Below are 20,759 nucleotides of genomic sequence, written 5' to 3'. Positions count from 1 at the left end.
GTAGACAAGATTTAAAAAATTCCAAAGCCTTGTTTCTCTTTATATAAGATGTAAAAGGTAATGGTGTGTTTATCAGGCTATAAGAGATACCTTAGTCTAGAGCCCAGTTCCTTTACGAAACCAAGTTCAGGTGTCAGTGTGTGGAAAGAAAGAAGAAAAAAAAAGAACAATGGAACTGAAGACACTTCAGGCTTTCCATATAACTAATTATAGTTATTTAAAATCTTGTGCAAAGTCTGTGCTTGAAAAAGTTCTAAGTTATAATTAAGTTAAACTGCTAACGATGGATCTAATTGTTGGGTTACAGACGGGCGCAGGTAATGCAAGTTGGGCCACTGACATCAGATATTTCACCCAATTGCTTTCTGTTGATGCAGCTAATTCCACACAACTGTTCCAGCAGCTGGAATGACCGGCATGGGATGAAGCGTGGATGTATGTCAAGAGTTTTCCCTGACAGAATTAACTGGCCAAATGTCTGTGGTCTTTAAAGGTACCGTGTCCTTAGTGTTGGCTCTCAACAGGCTCCCTGGAGCACAGCTGCTTTAGCACTGCTGCTGTTGAAACCCCTGCTGGCGAGGGACTCGAGGTGGGAGAATGAATTAGATGCCGAAATGGCTTTGCCAATTCCCCCTTTCTATCGTATCAGTCACCTGAAGTCTCATATTTTTCTGAAAAGAATCATTGAAGAAAATGTCAAGTTCAACGGTGTAGGCAGGTTTTGTTGTTGCACTGGTGAGTCTGCTTTTGAAAACAAAAAGTAATCCCCTCCCACTCTTCCATGGATTTTCATCTCTTAAAAATGTTAGAAATATCAAATCGTACAGGGACAGACCTTCCCCTTTACTGCAGATCAGAAGCTGATTCGTTAGCTATATTGCTGATTGATGAGGACACTGAAGTAAACGTCAAACCCTAGACATGCAGTATTAAGGTTCCATTTAGAGTATTAAGGTTCCATTTAGAGTCTGAATACAGGGTGTTTGGAAGTGACTGCTTGAACCATTGAAACAACGTTCCTGCTCCACAGTGCACCATGCACTAACTGGAGGATTATGGAGCAAGTGTTTGGTTTTGGCCTGACATTAAAACCCTTGAAAAATAGTTCAAGTTTTCTTTCCCCATTATGTTCTTCCTCTTCAAAATGTCTGAGACTTTTTTTTTTTTTAATTGTAGCATTTTAATTGTTGTATCCCAATTAGTGTCTTGGTTTTGTCTGTTTTCTAAGTTAAATAAATTGTGGATCTGTATTCTCAGTCTTAAACCTTTTGGTAACTGGTGGCTGTCACTCTGTTACTGTTTATGTATTTATTTGGCAATGCTAGCAAGAGATTAGAAAGTGGTTGGTTTCTGCAGGGTAAAAGAGACAGGGCAACCAAGAAATTTAGTATTTTTTACTTTCAAGTAGTTTACTGAAAGGTTAATGAACAAAACCTTAATACAAATACTAACAAAAATTATTTGTTTCTCCCCCTGACTAATAACCACCTTTTGCAATGGGAAGAGATGCTGCAAAGGCCCGCCCCTTCCCTCAGAAAATTGCCTTCCAATATTTTCTTGTTAATGAAATTTTAAGTCAACAGGCTATTCCCAAGTAGCAATAGGCCAAGGCAGGATGTGCATTAGCGGGCTAATGGCAGGCGTCCCATGGCAATCCTTGAGCGCTGCCTGCATCACTGGGAGCACTTAAAGCCGGCTCTGCTAAAGCACTTCTTGTGCTCCCGCTGCCTCCTTTGGGAGACTGGTCCACTGACTAATAGATCTGAGTGTCAGGAAGTCTTTCCTGTTTGTCAGTCTTACTGATCTCAGTTCCAATATATATAAATGTAACTTCTTTGACTACTCTTTAATGAAAAATTTAAAAAGAAAGGCAAAAGGTTTTGCATAAAAAATTGAAACAAATCTTGTTTTTCAATCTTCACTGTAAAACTTGTAGAACGTGGGGTTTTAGTTAAATGCTGCCTGCATACGTTTTAGGCTGATGGCAGCAGGATCTGGAAGCTGGCTGGCATAAATCCGCTCATAAATAAAACTAGTGCATCTCGGAATCTGTCAGTGACCGATGTGTGTGTCTGTGACATGTACAGAAGCTGGCAGCTCGTGAAAGCCGAGCTGAGCTGCTCGGGGCTCAAGGGAAGTCGGTGAAGTTACACAATGCGCTAGTTGAGATGTCACGGGGAAGCCGAGGGCTGGGGTGTGGAGGGGAGACCACCGGGGCTGCGTTTTGCAAGGAAAGTGGTGTCAGCCCAACAGCCGCTGCAAAGCGCCCCGGCCGGGGCAGCGGGAGCTGCTCGCAGCCTTCGCCAGCGCAGAGAGCGGCCGCTGTGCAGGAAGCAGCCAGGGAGAGGTTTTCACAAGGACCTGTTGTTTGGTTGCTCAGATTATATCAGTGTTCTGGCTATTGAGAGGCATTTGGCCTTTGGGTTTTGCTTTCAGCTTTATTTATTTTTGCCTGTTCTCAATTCTCTTTGTGAATACCGATATTCTGAGTCACCCAGAATGATTTCTGCCTTCATTAAAGATTCCTTCCAGCTCCCCTTCAACTGCCTGTGGGCTGTAGCCTGCCCCTGCCTCCCCCTATGCACTTTGCTGCACATATTTAGCTCACAGTATTCCATCACTCATCAACTCCTGCAGCTCTGGCACTTGGATACCTTCAACCACATTAAACTGTATTGTACCTTTGGTTCTTTGCACAACTTGCATTCTTCACCTGACCTGTACTGTCCGTGCTACTTCTGAAACATGTTTGAGATACGGTGTGAGGCTGTAGTTTATCCTACCCCTGCAGCAGCCCTGCTTAGAGCTGATGGAGTAAAATGGTTAAACTGGGCATCCAAAACCTTTAGTCTCTTTCTGTCACACTGTGTCCTTCTTTGTCACCCTGGATAAATCCATTTACCTATTTGTGTCTTTGTTGCTTTGATATACATCGGGTTTTAAATTGTCTATGGTATCTACACCAAACACACAGGACGATGTTTCCATAAAACCAAAATTAAAAGATGCGATATAAAAAAAAAGTAATTGTATAGTTCTTTAATGGGTATTCCTACATGAATTGCTGAGCTCTGTGGCACTCCAAAGCTTGTGTATAAGAAATTCTACAAATCAATAAAGAAAATAACCTAGAAGGGAGGATGGGTCTCTTATTACAGCACTAAGCGTCGATACTGTAGATGTCTTAATGCTAGTTAATGGCTGTCCCTAATGGTATTCAAACAATATACATTTGCTTTAGCTTTTTTCAAAGTCCAGATGAGCTGCTCAGCGCTCTCTTAATGATGCGAATTATTTAATGCTCATTTGTATGCAGTATGCTCCTGCTCTGAAAGTACTTCACAGAATTCAAGCCAAATTCAGCCTTGCAGCTCCACTGAAGTCAGTGCTTGTCTGTGCATCTGTTGGTCGCTTTTCTTTTTGTTGGTTTGTTGTTTTTTTTTTCCTTGAAGAGTTAACTTCTTGTTATGTTCATTTTATTTTTAAAGGTAATATCAGCAAAGGGCTTTTAGTCCCCCTTCTTTCCTCCCAAAGAAGTAGCTGTAAGTATCAATGCAATTCTGTTGATTTTCGTATCTCTCTCTTAACCCCTGCAAAAGGAGGACAGGCTAAGCAGAATATAATTTTTTGTGTGTTATTTTCTTTCCTCTACTTTGCACCTCCTAAGCACAGTTTTGGTGATATCTGGCACTTCGCCCGAAAATCATCCTGCAAAGAATCTCTGCCATCTGATGTATGCAAGATATTGAGTTCCTCTCTGCGGCCCATTTCAGTTTAACACAACACAAACCGATGGAGGCCCAAGTCATGTACAATCCTGCAGGTTAGTTATGCCCAGTATAACAATGTCAGGATTCTCTTTTTTTATAGCTGGGAGCAATACGGCATGGGAGCCTGACCTGGTATTTTGAATTAAAGTAGCAGCTGAAAGGTGGAACAGGCATTGTTACTTCAGGTATATACTCATTTTTTTAGTGTTGGACTTCACAACTGCAATATTCTTATAATGTAATTTTTAACTCATCCCGTTTTTAACACACACACATTGAAAAAAAATAAAAAATAATCTGCAATCATATTATTCACTCCCCCTGGTACAGCACAGACCCACAAACATCTACTGCCTGCGTGGAACGGTGGAAAAGCATCCCTGCTAGATGTGCACGTCACTAGAACGGGCAGAGACATTTCTTGTCAGCTGTTAGATATTTGCTGGCAGCACAGGGATGAGTGTTGAAACGTGAGAATAATGGGTTCATTTCCAAGCTCCAGAGCAGATGAATCTAGATGCCCTGTTGCCCTGTTTTACATAATATTGCTACAGTAAATGGCTGCTTCCCCTCTCCCTTTGCTGCAGTACTGTCCTCCTGCTCCTGCCGATGTTCATCTTGAGGTTCTCTGCAGGCAGCTCCTTTCCTGCTCCTCCCTCCCCACGCTTGCCCATCCCTTTTGGCCTGCATCCCTCTTCCCTCTCTCCTGCTGGGATGGATGTAATCCCTGGAGGAATGTGGCCCACAGGCTTCTGCAGGACTTGGGTGTGTGGCTCTGGAGAGCCTCTCATGGTGAATGCAAGGCAGGAAAAAGCAAATCTCACGTCACCTGGCAGCACGGGGAGGGAAGAGCTGGGGGGTTGTGGGCTGCTCAGTGTGCCTGGCTGGCCAGCCAGCTTATCAGACAGAAAATAGAGGCTAGACTTTCAGGCTGCATGTGCCATTTCCCTATTCATTGTGTCTGGGTGATGTATTCTCTGCCTGTGGTTTTAATAAATATCTCTCATTGCTTCTTTCTGCTTCAGTTCCCTTTGGGATAGCTCTTTCCAACTCAGCTGCATCAGTGTGCTGAAGATGTTAAGTCTGAGTGTGTGGAAAAGAGGAAAGAGGAGGGAGAACTTCATGTAGAGCATCTAAGAAAGCTTTAGCCATAACTCTGTGAAACTGCTCTGTATTACACAAGCCTCACTTGCAGCGTAAGTTGCACAAAACTCTCTCACTTAACCATATCAAGTCTTATTCCCTTTCCTCTTTATATGTCCACAGAGCATTCAAGTGTTTGCAAGGAGGATCCCAAGCTACTGCCAGGACACATACTTGTGTTTTCAATAAGGCTTTGCATATAGGATGTTGCTGTGTTTTAGTGAGTATCCTGGAAATTTCAACAGGGATGTAGGGGGAAAAAAAAAAAGACAATTCTGTGTTTGGAAACGGCGTTTTGTCCTATGTAGTAAGCACTTGTCTTAACCCTGCTAGAGCAGAACAAACCCCCTTTTCTAGCAGAAACCAGAGTTGCTGTCAATTAATGTCTTGCTGAAAACTAAGTCTTTGCCATCTGTTCCACCCCCTCACTACGAATGCCACTCTGATTATGTTGATTATGTAATTAAAAACAAAAATATATTTTGGTAGAGTGCTGCACAGGCGTCTGTGCTGATTCTTCTCCTGTTCCTATTTACCGTCCCCTGCCCCCGTCCCGCAAGGAAAGGGAAAGGCGGCAATAGTTTGACTCCTGGGCAGCTTCACCCTGGCGGCGGCGCTGGCTGCCGAGCTGGTGCAAGTCGTGGGAGCAGCCGTTTGAACGCTGCCGCGTTTGGGCCGGGGGTCCTTTGAACCCCTGGTTATTCAGTTAATGAGAAATCCGTGGCATGAACCTGCCCCTTAAACTGAAGGTGCTTTAAGTTCTTGTGGGGGTTAACTGGAGTCCAGAAGAAGCAAAGTGAAAAGAAAAAGTCCTGGTTACTTCACAAGTGATAGCATGACCTCTGAGATCAGGCAGGCTGCTCCTGTTACAAATATGGCCTCTGTCTATCTAGGGGTGGAGGAAAAGGGAAAGAGGAGGGGTAGCTTTCCTGTAAGTGGGTTAGAGCAATTACTGAGGTCTCTTACAGCAAATGAAGTTGTCAGTGTGAGTCACATTCCCTTTTTTCTCTCACTGCCAAGTTTTAGGCAGTAACCAGACAGAGGGAGGAAAAAAAAAAAGTAGGGAAAAGCAACAATGGAGCAAAGTTGAACTGAAACAACCCTTCATTCGGGGTATTGTTTGACATTTGAGTTCTGATTGTACGTAGAGATAAAGGGTCTATAAATATCCCGCCTGCTGAAATTCCTTATCACAACATCGCCTGTCAGCTGAACAAATAGGGTAGGTTCTCCAAATAATCCATAATTACGTATGTAAATACAAAATAACTGATGATATCCTTGCAGCAAATGGAATGAAGGCCTGATCACTGGAAAGGACATTAAACCTTCTCTGTGTTACGGAAAGCAAATGGCAGATAGAGCTGTTACTGCTGAAAGGGTGGGAGCTCGGAGACGGGGCAGAAATAAGGAAGGAGATGTTTATCTGACGGACTAGAGTAGATAAAAGCATCTTCTGACGCTTTTTGAAAGTATCGTAGCATTTAGTTCTGTTTAACAAATGGCTGGAAGCTTTTCTGCTCTGCTTTAGAGCTTTTAATGAAGCATTGTGATTCCCATTGTGGTCAATTGTTTGACACTTTTATTATTACTGGTATGCGTAGCGTTTTTTAATGGTTGACAGCTGGAGAAAGAAGTATTTTGTGCATTCAAACTTTTAGCACAAAGCTGCTGTTTTCTATTCTGCCTTTGTCTTTTATTCTTGCTGATGCAAATCAGGGAACGACAGAACTGATTAAATTACGTTTGTTTACTTTTCCTTGATGATAATAAGACACAGCCTGCCTTTTATAAAAGACAGAAATAGAGGATGTGAATGTTTCTACAGTATTTCTAGAAAGGTTTTTTTTTCTTACAATACAAAGGCATTTATTTGTTTCTTATGTCTTGTTTTATCAGATAATGCGCACTTCCTAATGTACGTGGAATAAGAATAGTGCAATGAAGTACAGTTAGCAATGGATCCCATTTGGAAAGCTTCTACCTTGTTATTTTTATTAATTCAACAATATAAATGATCAGACCACATCACAAAACAAACACAGCAAGATACTTCTGTCCCTCACAGTAGGAATGCCTCTGGTTGTTACTATAGCTGTACAAAATCTCCCCTCCGTTGCAGGCTTTAGTTTTATACGTATGCAGTTGCCATTGGGTTCCAGCTTCAGGATATCGGTACGATACTGGAAAGAAACAAGCACTGAGAGGCAGGGCTGCAGAAATAGGATACCCATGATTGTTTTGGTGAGTAATGCGCATGTCTTGTGGATTGTGTAATACTTCTTTTTTTGAAGGCTTGTCCTGGGAAGGGAGGCCTGCGTTTGTCTGTCCTGCTTGTGCGGTGTGTTTGCAAGGAAAAAGATCCTGGAGCAGGAGTGTGTTTCTAGAGGTCAGCAGCTGCTCGTGAGATGATAGGACAAGGTCACCGGGAGCATGGAGAATTACAGCAGGAAGATTTGGGGAGGGCTAAATGGCAGAAGCAGGAGAGGAAGAGGACAAGCAGAAAGGAGGTGGTAAGGAAGTCACTATAAAACTGCCCTCGTTGTTATTTTTTCCTGCGTTTTTCCAGAATAGAGAAAAGTGCAGCAAAAGATGGCAAAGGCAAAAGAAAAGTGCCTGAAGGTTTCTCAGCAGTGCAGTCAAACCTCCCTGTTTCACAGATGAAACCAGATTTAGGGACTGATAGCACATGGCAGCTGAGTTGAATCTAATGGACTGCTGGTATCAAAAATGACAGTTCTGCTCCCAGCCTTGCTGCTTTCTTTGTACGGGTCTGGTGCTTGTCAGGCCCTTTGATGAGCTCATGCAGCTCAATAAATCGTAAGAAAATGAATTCAACAACAAAAAAAACCATACCAGCCCAGGAAAGGAGAGTTGGACACTGTAAGAATGGAGACTGGAACTGCAGTGAGTGGGAGAAGTACAGACATCAGATTTTTGCTGCGGATGTGGGGTGTGCTGGGGATGCCTCGCTGCTGTTCTGCGCCTCACCTCCCACTCCACCTCCCAGGTGGTGCTCCCCTCGAAAGGGCACGTGATGAACGTGGCCTGATCAGGGAGCCTGCCTGCCTAGGTGAAGGGAGGTGATCTACACAGCAGAGAAGGGAATGAACGGGACTGCAGGAGCCCAGGAGGATGTTGACATGGGTAAGAGTGGTGGAAGAGGAACCAAGGAGGGAAGAGGAATGTTCAGAGTGACCACAGAAGCTTGCTGCAACAAGCACTGGAAAAATGATTGAATACAGGGCGATGGTCCCATCTTCTTAATCTAGCTGTTAAAGGGTTGATTCTTGTGTATACATGTAGCTGTCCCTGAAGGAGAAGTCCTGTTTATGTCCCTTATTTACGTATACATTTCTCCAGATTGGGATTTGATAAGACGACAGCTGCTGCATTTTTATTATCTGCACCCAGCAGCAGTAAAAGCTGTTCAGAGTTCAAGATGGAAATGTGTCTGTATATTGGCATTTATCCAGCTGCACTTCACAAAGGTAAACGGCACACGGGAGTGGTACGCTGCCCCCTTTTAATCCATTTTCTATAGACAGGGTACTTTGCCTCTCTGCAGAAAAGCTCAGCACAGCTACTGTGCTAATAAACACTCATTTCTCACTGCAGCATATGCGCTTCCCAGACTCATAAATCCAGGCAACTCGTAGTTGAATAACAATTAAATATCCACACACATTTCCATACCACGGTCTGGTGCACAAGGCATAGGCCTGAGTGGCTGGACATCTGCTGTCTGCTCTCCCACACTTACTGTTTGGCAGAGCATAATCACTTAATCTATCCCGCCACCATTAATGGTACCTGTAAAATTAGAGCATCATCCTACAGGTATTTTGCCATGTCCTTCAAAAAGAGCAGTGTTCTCTTGCCTTTTCTTTTTTTAAAGCAGCCTTTATCGTAACAGTCAAAAATACTTTTCATTGCTGTTGGTCTTTCTCTCAGGATTTCCAGGCCAGGGATTCAGTTTGGCTCTTAACATCAGTGGGAAATGAGACATCATATTGAATAGTTAGTTGAGATGCAGGTTGCTGATAGATCCTCACAACAATTTTGTGTCACTTTTACAAAACCCAGAGACTCAGTAATGCAGTAAGATAGATGTAGTGCTTGATTACAATGGATGTATTGCAGCTATAAAAGGCATCTCTTATCATTAGGCTCTGCATATCTGGAGTAATAACCACCATATGTCAGGTTGGACAACAATAATATGAGCCAGATAATTTTCCTATTGTTAAAACTTTCAAAATCAAAAAAGCTACAAATGTCTTAATCACTAATTCATTTTAACAAGACCTAGCGCTGGTGGCTGGAGGGAACATCTTTCTGAAGTTCTGTCTTTCCCCTGGTCTGATAACAGTCTATGTGGCAGAGTTTTAAATGTTATTGCCATTTAAAGGAGTAAGAATTGTATACAGTCGTTGTCCATTTCTCCCAGAAACACCAAACAAACAGATAAGCCTTTTAGTTTGCTCTGAACTTAACAAGCCTCCTCCACTGGTGAAGCTCTGTCTCTGCTTAGTTGTGTAGGTACCTATCAACATGCTTATTCCCTATAGAATTGGCAGAAACCTTGAATTTCCTCCCCAACTCCCACCCTTGTGAGCCTGTCAGCTGCAGACCAAGCTCTAGCCATGATCACAACCACCTCCTGAATCAGCCTCAACAATTTGCGTTCCCTTGCCAAAGTTCGTATCTGCTGGGGGTGCAAATTGCACCATCAAGGTTGCTGGTGTTGAAAAGTCGGCATCCTTCTGCACCCCAGCTCTATGTTTTCAGGCTAGGTTGATTTATCTGGAAGAATTAATTGAGACAACAAAGCTGTCAAGTGAGAAAGGCCACACTGTGAGACAGCACTGCGCTGAACATCTGCACAATTTGTATATTTGATTAGGCACCTCAGCACTTGCAGATTATTGTTGTTAGAAGCAAATCTTACTTTTGCCATTTTCATATAAAGCTCTGTGCAGTAATTCTGCAGATGTTTGTCCTCTGTATACCCACATTGTTTACAAAAATGACAAATGCTGATAGTAAAAATTACATTTGCTCATTCAAATGTCCTGATATTTACACACAAGAAAAATCACGTGCTGGAGTCTCATGATGTAATGAGAGATGCAACATGGACTTCAGCAGGAGGTGGATGGGGGGCCCTCAAAATCTGCTTCTCTCAAACAAACAGTCCCCTGATATATATAATGAAAACCTTCTTTTGTTTATAATGACAGATGCCACAGGGGGTTGTCTATTTGGATATTATTTTTTCTCTAGCAGTATTTATTAACAAAGGCTTGAAAGTTTTATGATGTGGTGAAAACTGCATCTCTCCTGATAAACAGGAAGCGCTCAGAGGTATTGCATTACCCCTGTAATGCAACACAGATTCTAACGGCTTGGCTCTTTTTTTTCAAAATACTGTAACACTGTGTCCTTCAAGCAATCTCTCTCATTGCACAGCTCTTATCTACTATAGATATGCAAAATTGCAAAAGAAATGGTTGTTTTAAAAAGGAATGATGATTCATCAATTTCAGAGTGCAGAAACGGATGTGTGTAATGTATACAGTACCTATCAAAAAAATAGGCGGTATGGTCTCTTTGGGATCTCAGGTCAGCGGATTGAACAACATGCAAGGAGAAGAAACTGATAACCTCCCTTCCCTCCCCCAGCACAGGGGCAGCTTGGAGAGCAGAGATGGGGGTTTCCCTGCAGGTTCTTAGAGTGTCTCAGCTGTAAATCCAGTGGTGCCTCTTCTGCAGTTCTATCGTTCAGCATCAGCAAGGCCAGGACGTGGCCAGCAAAGGAGGAAAGGCCACTCTGCTTCCAGCCAGGTCTTGTTGTCTGCCACGACCAGCAACAGGGAAGTGAAGTGTGACACTTTGTATGTGGAACCTTATATTCAGAATAACTGTGCTACGGCCTTCAATTTGCTCATAAAGGCTGCCACACACTTGTCATGCGATGTTGTATCAGTGTTGGCTGAATTTTGAACCCTAGTGACTTTTATATGAAAATGTAAGAATCTCACTACTGTACTGTTCCCTGTCAACTGTTTCTCAGCCACTGCCCATCATTTAGACTGAGTACAATGACACAGGCAGTTAGGAAGTATACCTGTGCCGTTGCAAAATCATTAGCCGCGTGTGTATTTGTGATGAACATCACCCCAGCTGACAAGGTCACGTGAAAGCAAGTCCTGTAAGCTCTTTTTAGAAGGTCTGGCACCATTCCACAAACCAGTTCCCCACAAAGGGACTTGTCTGTCTGCCGAGTGCTTCCCTTGCACAAAGCCAGATGCACTGGGGTCGGGACATCACCCCTGCAGCTCCCACCCTGCTGTTCCCATGGTTCATTCCCACTACCTGTTCATCTTACTTTACTTTTACATTCTCCCCCCGCCATATTCTGTTTTATTCTTCACCATTCTTTCTCCTCTGCCCTCACATCAGCCAACCTGTTCATCATAAACACCCCCTAAGTCTTTAGCTATGAGAAGTATTAAAAGGGAAGTTATTGCAATATCTGGAGAACAAAACTCCTAATAATCCTGTTTCTACATTCTTTGACTTCTGCCTCTGTTGGAGGCATCACTTGTCCTGTCTGCAGCTGAACTGAGAACAAGTGGGGGAAACAGACTGCATATTTTAGTATTTGTAAATCATCAGACTTGTGAGGTTTTGCAATAATCTTATCTCTGTTTTTTATATTTTCTTGTATTTGCCTAGCAATCAATGATACCAGAAACACAGTGACCAAGAGATTGATATTATACACTAGTTCAATCTTTTTGTAAAAGCTTCCAGTGCATAAAGCTTCGGCACAAGAGTGGTCACATACCAGGACTTCAGTGGCACCCTCAAAAGTCACTGTAATATTCTGCATAAATATTGACCATACGTATGGGCTTTTTGTCAGTCTTGTAAAAGAACTTTTAATCTGGTGGTTCAATTCTCCTATAATCCACAGCTTGTTTAATGAATTCTAAGTCTTGGGCAAGACGAAGCAAGCTCATGAGGAGTAGCTTGGTTTTCGAGATACCAGCTCCAGATACCTGAGGACAAGTAAAGCACACAACAATATTGAAATCACTCAGAGTTTTATTGCGGCTGACTGAGACAGAGTGTGCTTTGAGGCTGGGAAATTTCCATTACTGGAGTGCAGGTCAGTGCCTGGCTACTGCTGCTACTGCAGCTGAAAAAGAAAAGCAACTTAATTTTATATAGACAGCAGCAAAATGTCACTATAGTCATTAAAATTGTTAGAATTATATAATAAGCTTTTAAGGTTGCTGTAAGATGGATCCCTTTAGAAAATATTTACAATATATTAGTGAACTACTTATGCAAAAAATGACTTTGAAAATGCAACTGCATTTTCAAGCTGTATTTGTGAACAGCAAATCTAACAAGAACATGATAGATAACACAAGATATCTCCTACAACAGCGACAGATTCTGACAGTGACGACGACACCCAGTGCAAGGTCAAGATTGCTACTGACAGTATAGTTCTGCAATTAATCATCTTTCGTGCTCCCCTTGGCGTGCACAAAACAAACACAGCAATCTGTTTACTGGTGTTAAGTGCGGTGTATAAGCCACCATAAGCTACCTGTGAAGTCAGAATGCTGAATGGGCAAAAAAGGAAAGACTGGGAGGGGGAAAGTAACTTTGTTTTGGCATCAGTTGCCCAGCAATTGAGTGAGAGGCTGTTTTTAACTTCCCAACAGAGTAAGATTGCACCGAGATCTGCATTTTCGTTGAGATCACTTTGCACTGTCAATGCTGTGGCCGACACTGAAATGAGAATCAGTCTCAAGGGATTTCAGCCGCATGTCACCAGTTAAATCAAGCCCAGGTAGGTACTGACTAAAAGTTATTAGCATCTGATGCTCTTAATGAATCTTAGGATAGTTCCCTGTGGATCAGAGCTCATATCTAAGCAATTTAAGTTTGTGTCACATTCATCACCATGGTTCCTGAGTGCCTTAGAAGTTAAAAGATATCTTTATAAAACATCTTACATGTCTTATTTCGCTCTCTTGTCACCCCCGCACAGAGGCTTGAGGTCCTTTTAAATAATGCTGGGAAAATGTTTTTAAATACACTGTGTTGGGATGATGGGGAGGTTCCGGCCATGCTGAGGTACTCGGAAAGCAAATGCCACACTCCTACAGCAGCTACCAAGAAACCTGCATCTTCTGTGACCCCACGCAAATAATACAAATAATATGATAATGATTTTGGGAAACGTAGCTTTAGTTTTAAATTGGCACAAAAAATTGAATAGAGTGGCACAGCATGGCAGCTACACAGTGTTTGTCCTTTGCCTAAACCTGTTACTAAACCTAATACTGTTTCCAGGACTTGTAGGACCTTTCATAGCATGAGATTTGCTTTTTTTGAGGGACCTATTTACAGAAGTTAACAGTTCAAGTAGACGTGTAACAGGACAGAGAATTTCTAGACCCTGATTGTAGGATGAACTCAGCCATGGGAGTCCCAAACTTGATATGGAGATCGTCGAAACCGTGGCACTTTTAAACTGCCCGGTTGTACGGCTTGGCTGTTTCCTAATATCGCTTTCAACCTGAAGATACTGTGTTTCTGCTTGGACAAACTCTTCTCAGCGGTGATTTGATTTCTTTTTGAAATAAAAGGGTTTTCACCATCTGCTATCATTTTTTACTAAGTATCACCTCTTTTCCCCCAGTGTAACCCTTTATTTTGATCCTGGAACTAATAATTTTGTGAAAGCACATTAATGTTCTTTCCAGAAGTGAGGTTTTAATGTCACCTTTTTGAGGTAAAAGACCCAACATTAAGTGCAGGTAATGACAGTGTATTTAAACAGGTTAAAAAGCAATTGATAACACTTCTGCGTGGTCTATCTCGTTAACGGGAGTGCTTTGCTGAAATACATACAGTCAGTTCTGCCACAGGAGATGGTTGGGAAAGCATGCCGTAGCAATCTGACCACTTATTTGGGTTTAATTGGATTAGACACCTATTTAAACACAGCACTCAAGGAGCTGACCGTCTTCCCGCAATTTCCTGGTCTGCCTGCTTGGTTTCCTTTTTGATCGCACACGTCCCAGTGAAGGTAGAAAATAATCTAGATACACACCAGTTTTTAATTAAATTTGCTATGACAGGTTGTGTTTAAGCTAGATTCTCTATAATCATTTGTTTTGCATTTGCTGATGACAGATTTATTTATGTATGTAATCAGAACTGTAAGCACAACTTCATTTTTAGAGCTAAGAGAACCTTTTAAATAACATTTACTTGGTTTCAGAAAATTTAAACATTTATTCACGTTTACTGCTCTCTAAAATTACTGAGAAAATAATGCTGAAGTGCAGGAGGACACATCACAGAGAAGAAAGTGAAAATAAATACATGGGAAGCATTATCCCACTCAAATACTCAAAAACCCAAGCTGTATCATTGAGGGAGTTTATTAGATGATGTTGGTGACCTATGCCAGCTTTCACTCCACCAAGCTAGGCTGGGGCTGTGTCTGAAAGCCAGACCCTGCTGGGCTGGAGGGAGAGTCCTCAAGCTGCAGTCTGGGCAACCAGCTGCACAACTGGAACCAGAAACTCTTCCCTCTCGACTTCTGGTCAAACATCCATCCTGAGGCTCCGGGGGACGTTAGCCAGTTGTAATCAGGAGGTTGTACAGCATTTGGAAGCAGCTACGGAAAACTGCGATTGTTGGGCGGATGGCGAAGGAAGCTGGAGCGCAGCACGCGGGGCCAGAAGGTGGTGGAACGCCAGAAACGAGCCGCTGGCAGCTGGGAGAAGGAAAACGCAGAGCACAGGCAGGGACGCCTTCAAGGCAAGGACAGACATGAAGAAGCAGGACCGTCAGCAGAGATGTCAATAGTAGAAATGGCAGCAGAATCGAGAGTAACAAGAGGGCAAAGTACAACCAGTAAGAACCTGTGAGCAACGGGATTGTCAGGTAACAAGTTCTGTCTGAGCGCTGTAAACTGGAATGCAAAATTAATAACTGCTTCTAAGAGAAAAGCTTGATAGTCAAGGGGTAATCAGATGATTCCACACAGGGGTCTTCTGACAGGCTGGCATGGGTATAAACGTGGAGACACAAGCATGCTAAGGTGTATAAAGATATGTACTTGAACACATTTTCAAAGAAACAGAAGATACAGCACACCTCAAGCAGTGCTGGCAATAGTAGTTAAAGCAGGCAGCAGCAGCGTTTCAGATCAGGGTTAATACTTTTTGTCAAGAAGGTTAAATTGCGAGGAAAAACCAAAAAATCAGAAGTGGTTAAGATCCTTGTGCACAGTTTCTGTGGACGTCCAGATCAAGCAACAGCTACTGCAGGAAAACGGGACAGACACTGCCAATGGCACAACGCAAACCACCAACTGCACCTTCACCTCTTGTCCAAGCCCTAAGTTTATTTATATGGGAAACAACTAGGAGGAAAACGTAATTCTGTATAAAAACCATCTGCTAACTAGGGCTTGCAAAACTAAGCACTGAAGTTAGGAAATGTCAGAAACAAACTTGCCCTTATTACAGCAATTCAGTTTTCACATATAACAACCTTGCGCTGCGTGACACCAGCGGGTTGCAGCGCAGCCGAAGCCGCGCAGGGCCCGGCCGGGGCTCGCTACGGAGAAGCGCTTTTCCTGCAGCGCCTCTCGGCCGCCCAGCCCGCGGGTAGCGGTGTCACAGCGCCGTGCGGGACCCCCGGCGCCCGGGGCTTCCTGCGGGCGGGCGCCCAGGGACTGGAGCCCTGCACAGCCCCGCCCGCTGCCGGGAGGGCCCGCCCGGCTCTCCAGCGGGAGGGCGGCGGGAGCGGGACCCCGGCCCGGCTCCATTTCCTGCCTCCGGCTCCGTCACCTGACGCCTCTAATGGCGCCGGGCGGCCGCGCGCCCGTAGAGCCGGCACGCCCACCACGTGACCCGCCCGCCGCGCCCCCTCCCCAGCGGCTGCGGTTACCGCAGTCCCCGGCCCCGCCCCCTTCCCCGCCCCCTACCCCTCCCCGCCTCTCCCTCCGCGCGAGCCCCCGCCCCTCTCCCCTCCCCCCGGCCTGGCTCGGTGCGCGCGCGCGGCCGGCGGCGTCTCCTCAGAGCGGCCGCGGCGGGGACGGCGCTGACGGGGCCTCGGAGCCGGTGGCAGCGGCCTGTGCTGCGGAGCGGGCGGCGCCTCTTTCCATCCCTCCCGCATCCTTCTCCTCGTCCCCCTCCTTCCTCCTCCCCCCGCCTCCGCCCCCCCCCACGCAGTCACCGCGGTTCCCGGCACGGACAACATGGCGGCGGTGTCGGGGGCCGGGGCTGCGGGCGGCTCTGCCAACGCCGGGGGCCCGGAGATGGTGCGGGGCCAAGTGTTCGACGTGGGACCGCGCTACACCAACCTCTCCTACATCGGCGAGGGGGCCTACGGCATGGTGTGGTGAGTGCCGGCAGCCAGCCCGGCTGGGGCAGCGCCCTTGCCCTCAACAACTCCCTCCCTCCCTCCCTCCTTCCCTCCCCGCCGCCCTGCCCGGCCGCAGCCTCCGCGGGGCCCGGCCGCGGGCTCCGGCCCGCCCGTGTGTCGGGGGAGGGGAGGCCGGGGCTCCAGCATCTCTGCCTCGCTCTCCTCAACTCTGCTTTTCCCTCCGTGCTCCCGAGGCTTGTCCCTCCGGCATCCCCTTTCTCCTCCCTCGCTGCCGCCTCCCCCCGCTTCCAAAATTCCTCCATCCTTGGGTGCAGCTCAACGTCTCGTTTCCTTTCAGCCGTGCGTTTATTTCCTTGGATATTTTTCGTCCCCGTCTCTAGAGTTGGTTGCTCTCTTTTATTTTCTCCCTCTCTGTAGTGCTATTGCAGGCGGTCAAAAAGGGGGAAAGGTAAAATCCTGCTAGCAGCTCCGCGGCCCGCTGTGCCCCCTCAGGGCTCACCTGCCTGCCTGGCCCTGGGCTCACGGCTGAGAAAAAGAGTGAATTTGTGCATAAGAGTGGCTGCCCCTACCAGGCTTTTCTTAGGACGTGCTGTCTGTGCCGCAAAGCCTGCCAGATTAGTGTCTATATTAACATGCGTGCAGGTGAAAGTTCTCTTCAGCCTTTCTAGCTTTTGGTTGTTTTTTTTTTGTGCCAAGTCTCACTAAAAAGCGATCGCGTGTGTTTGCTTTGGTTGATATCACTCTTAAAGACTTGGGTGAATTAGATACTAAAGACTGAAAAGGTAAACTAAGCGGATGGAGAGCGTGAGATGGGTTGTTGTTTTTTTTCTTTTCAATCTAAATGAGTTGGGATGATGCTCCGTGTAGCGTCTGGGTTATAAATCTGACGTGCTCAGTGGCCTCACTTAGGATTTCTTATTCTGTCTTCTATTAGTAAAAGAGGTTAAAAACCGCCTTACTTCTGAAGTAATTTATGGGATGCAGATGAAAAACTTCTTTTGTTATTGTTTTGTCAACTTTCTTCCAATGCTGCATCTGTTTCTTCAGCGTGCTTTTGACCAGAGGTACTAAATGAGATTTACGGGCTATGACTTCATGGAAGCTTTATCAGCATTAATTTATTTCTCTGATGCTTCATCTTTTGTAAAGCAGTGCATTTCTCAGCAAAGGCTCCTCACAGCCTTCAGCTGTATGTTACAGGTTTTATAGCTTTAAGTTTTTGCATATAGTCATTGAATTGTGCTGGCCTGTTAAGATGAAGTCATCCTGTATTTCAGGGTGGAAGCTTTAGTCTAGGCCTGATCTGAGCTGGGAGGTGAGCCGCTTGCGAAGTTTTGAGTTGTGGCCTTTGCTTTTTTTGCTGTGGGAAGAACCTTCAAAATGTAAATCAGCAATCCTGTTTACAGTGTAAAAATATCCTTGTTATCGTTTTAGTGCTAGAAATCACAACAATGTATTGAGTCCAAAGCCTGTTAATGTAGTTTATGGTACAAGCTGTACTTGATTACTGTGTACTTTATCATCTGGGCTAGGGCAACTAAACCAGTGCAGATAATCTCAGTACTAACTGCACTGGTTTACACTTGCAGTCTCATTTAGGAAAGTACTTGGCAGCAGTATTTCCAAGATGTACACTCTGTATAGTGTGGTTCGTGTGAAACGAGGTGTTAGCAGTGTGTTTAACAGACAACGTGTTAAAGCTGAAATATTTCGCCACAGATCAGAGATTACAAAGAGCAGTAGGATGGCAGTTGATGCCCTTTTTTGGCATCACTGTGCTAGTGAGCAGATACAGGGGAGATGGGGCCACTTTCTGCCCCTCCAAATGCTACGTTATTAAGTTACATACTGAAACTGTTTCCCCTCCAAAACTATATAAGGTTATCTTTTATTTAAAAACTTGCTCCAATATATTGTCTCTGCTATGAATGCTGTACAGAATTACTAACAAAAATTCCAAATCTCCAGTTCAGTTGAAATATGCACTTGGCTCTTGTATTTTTTACTCTAAAATTATTAATGCGAAATACTAAATTGCGCATGTTGTGCACTTCGTTATTGCTCTTCTGCCTTGGGTGTGAAATGACAGGGAACAAAGTCTCAGTTTATATTGTTATACTTGATAAGGCAAGTGTTGGATGCACTTGTTGTAGTTAAATGCCATAGCAACTGTAAGGTTTTGTAGTGCCTAACATACAAGCTCTTATGATTAAATAAGATTAGTTATAAATCAACGGAGGTATAGGTTATGCAATTTAACACTACATGTTTCTTATCTAGCTTTGATTGCTAATGCAGCGAGGATCTGCAGAAGCCTCTCCCTTGGGGCGGGGTAGAGGGCAGGCTGCGTGCAGATGGAGATGTTTCCTGCAACTGCAAAATCCATTTAAATTTCTGCACTTTAATGAGGGAAAGCAAAGCAAGCTTTGATGATTTTGTTTTAGACCTACAGCTAATGCGTACAACTTGGGAGATGCTGGTTATTTGCAAGTGCATTGTGCCAGAAGGCTTGTTATACAGAAAACAAGTGACTTTACTCTTAAAATCCTTCACTCTTTTCCTTATTTTTCCTAAGTCTTGTATGACTAGGTTATTGGATTAGGGAGCTGAAAACAATAAAATTATTTTAATTATATTAATAAAAGGGCAAATTAAGTATTCTTAGGATAGTGCTGTTACGGTCAGTCTTCCATTTTGATTTTGCAGCAGAGAGAATAATGTTTGAGAAATATTGATCGCAACATAAAATAACAGCACAGGAAATAGAGGAAGATGTTGGCTGAATAGACTGTACGCGAATGTTCTCTCATCTGGATTTGAAAACCCTTAAAGGCATTGATCTATTTTCTCCAGTGCATTCTTTTTTAACCTAATCAGGTTTAGAGTAAAAATAAACTTAGCAGTGTATTTACTGCTGTGTTGTGGTTGCGCTTTCTCAGCTTTGCAAGCAGAAAAGGCATCAGGCAAACCCCCATCTTGATGTCCTCCAGTTAAACTCTGCCAAAATCCTTCATCCTTTTTGATACAGGGTTGCATCTTACTTGGCAATTTTGTTGCTGGAGGTGAAGAAGGTAATAAGTGGATAGCCGTGCTGGTGTTCCTTTCTAACCTGTTTTCAGAATTTCTGCATGTGAAACTAGAGGATGACCACAGAGCAAACCAAGTTTTAGCCACAATCTTCAGCACTTTCCAGGACTGTAGGACTGTCTTTGAGCAACTTAGTCATACAGTCATGTTTGTTATTCTGAATTAATTTGTTCAAATATATGCAAATGTTGTGTTTATTTTTTTCTCTTCCCTCTCTCTTTTGCTTAAGAGTTGTTTTGAAGGGCTTTGGTGGGAAACTCTTCATGTAACTTGCCCTTTCTGTCAGTGATAGGGGATTATCAACCTCAGCTGGGACTGACTCTCACACTAAGTCTGAAAATTTCAGAGCTGCCTTTCAGACACAATAAGTGTGAAAGGTTTGTGAGATTGTCTCCTCCTTCCCAAATGTGGGTGGGCTTTTTTTTTCTTCTTAAAAAACAAACGAACAAAATCTGTTAACAGGCCATACTTTAAACACACTGACACAGCAAAATAGTAGGACTGTGTTGAGCTTTAAATTTCTGGTGTGAATTGCTCTTCATCAAGTTGGTCAGCGGAAATTTGTTAAGGATGGTCATTTGACAGCTTAAAACAAGTCAGCTATTGGGAAAGAAATGATGAATGGGATTGTGATAGGGATGTTGGTTTATATTCTGGGTTTTGGAAGTCCTTTTTATAATCAGGCTTATGTGAATGTGAAGTATTGTTACTGCTGTGAATAACTGCAATAAGTAACAAACATGAACACAGTTGGAAGAAAACAAACTTGAAGCTCAAATCTTGAATTTCTTGGCCTGAATTTGACCGTGTTGTTACAAAGACATCTTTGTGTTACTGATGTGATATAGAAGAGCGATAATAGAAGTTCAGGTAGTCAATAGAGGGACTTTAAAGTAATACTGGACACAATATTTAAGCATTTGGCAGTAGTTTTTTCAAAGTTCTGCTCCTTTCTACTGTCTCACAGAAGAGCCCTACTTGTAGAAGATGGATAATTGAAAATGAAATCTGAGAAGGGTATTCATGAAGAGGCTTGAAACAGAAAAAAAAAAATCAGGGATAGAATGATCTGCAAGGTGTAGATATTAAAAGATGAAAATAGAAAACTTGATGAGCTTGCTGATTGTGTAATATTTTCTTTTGAGACTGCCCAGCGTTACACAAAAAGGTAGCATTTGCATCCCTGTGAGGGTCAGGTGGGCGGGCTGCTCTGTGGCAAGGATCAGAAACAGCCTGTAAGTTGCATTGATACGGACAAAGTACACTGTAATCACAGAGCAAGTATAGAGATTGATGTTCCTATTTATATGTGCTTTTAGGGAACAC

General features: G+C 43.8%; 1 protein-coding gene across 1 annotated transcript in view; it reads left to right on the top strand.

Annotated features, from left to right (window-relative positions):
* Positions 1-16,004: 16,004 nt before the first annotated feature.
* MAPK1 (mitogen-activated protein kinase 1) overlaps positions 16,005-20,759 on the top strand; it is a 36,840-nt gene continuing 32,085 nt past the window's right edge. The window contains exon 1 of the mRNA XM_065033076.1: positions 16,005-16,361. Coding sequence (XP_064889148.1) covers positions 16,219-16,361 — 143 coding nt within the window. The 5' untranslated portion in view covers positions 16,005-16,218. The remainder of the gene's footprint in view (positions 16,362-20,759) is intronic.

Source organism: Columba livia, chromosome 17 (assembly GCF_036013475.1).
Source record: "Columba livia isolate bColLiv1 breed racing homer chromosome 17, bColLiv1.pat.W.v2, whole genome shotgun sequence".
In the NCBI taxonomy this organism is placed as follows: Eukaryota; Metazoa; Chordata; class Aves; order Columbiformes; family Columbidae; genus Columba; species Columba livia.
The sequence above is the reverse complement of the archived record's forward strand: the minus strand, read 5'-3'. Positions and strand labels throughout refer to the sequence as shown.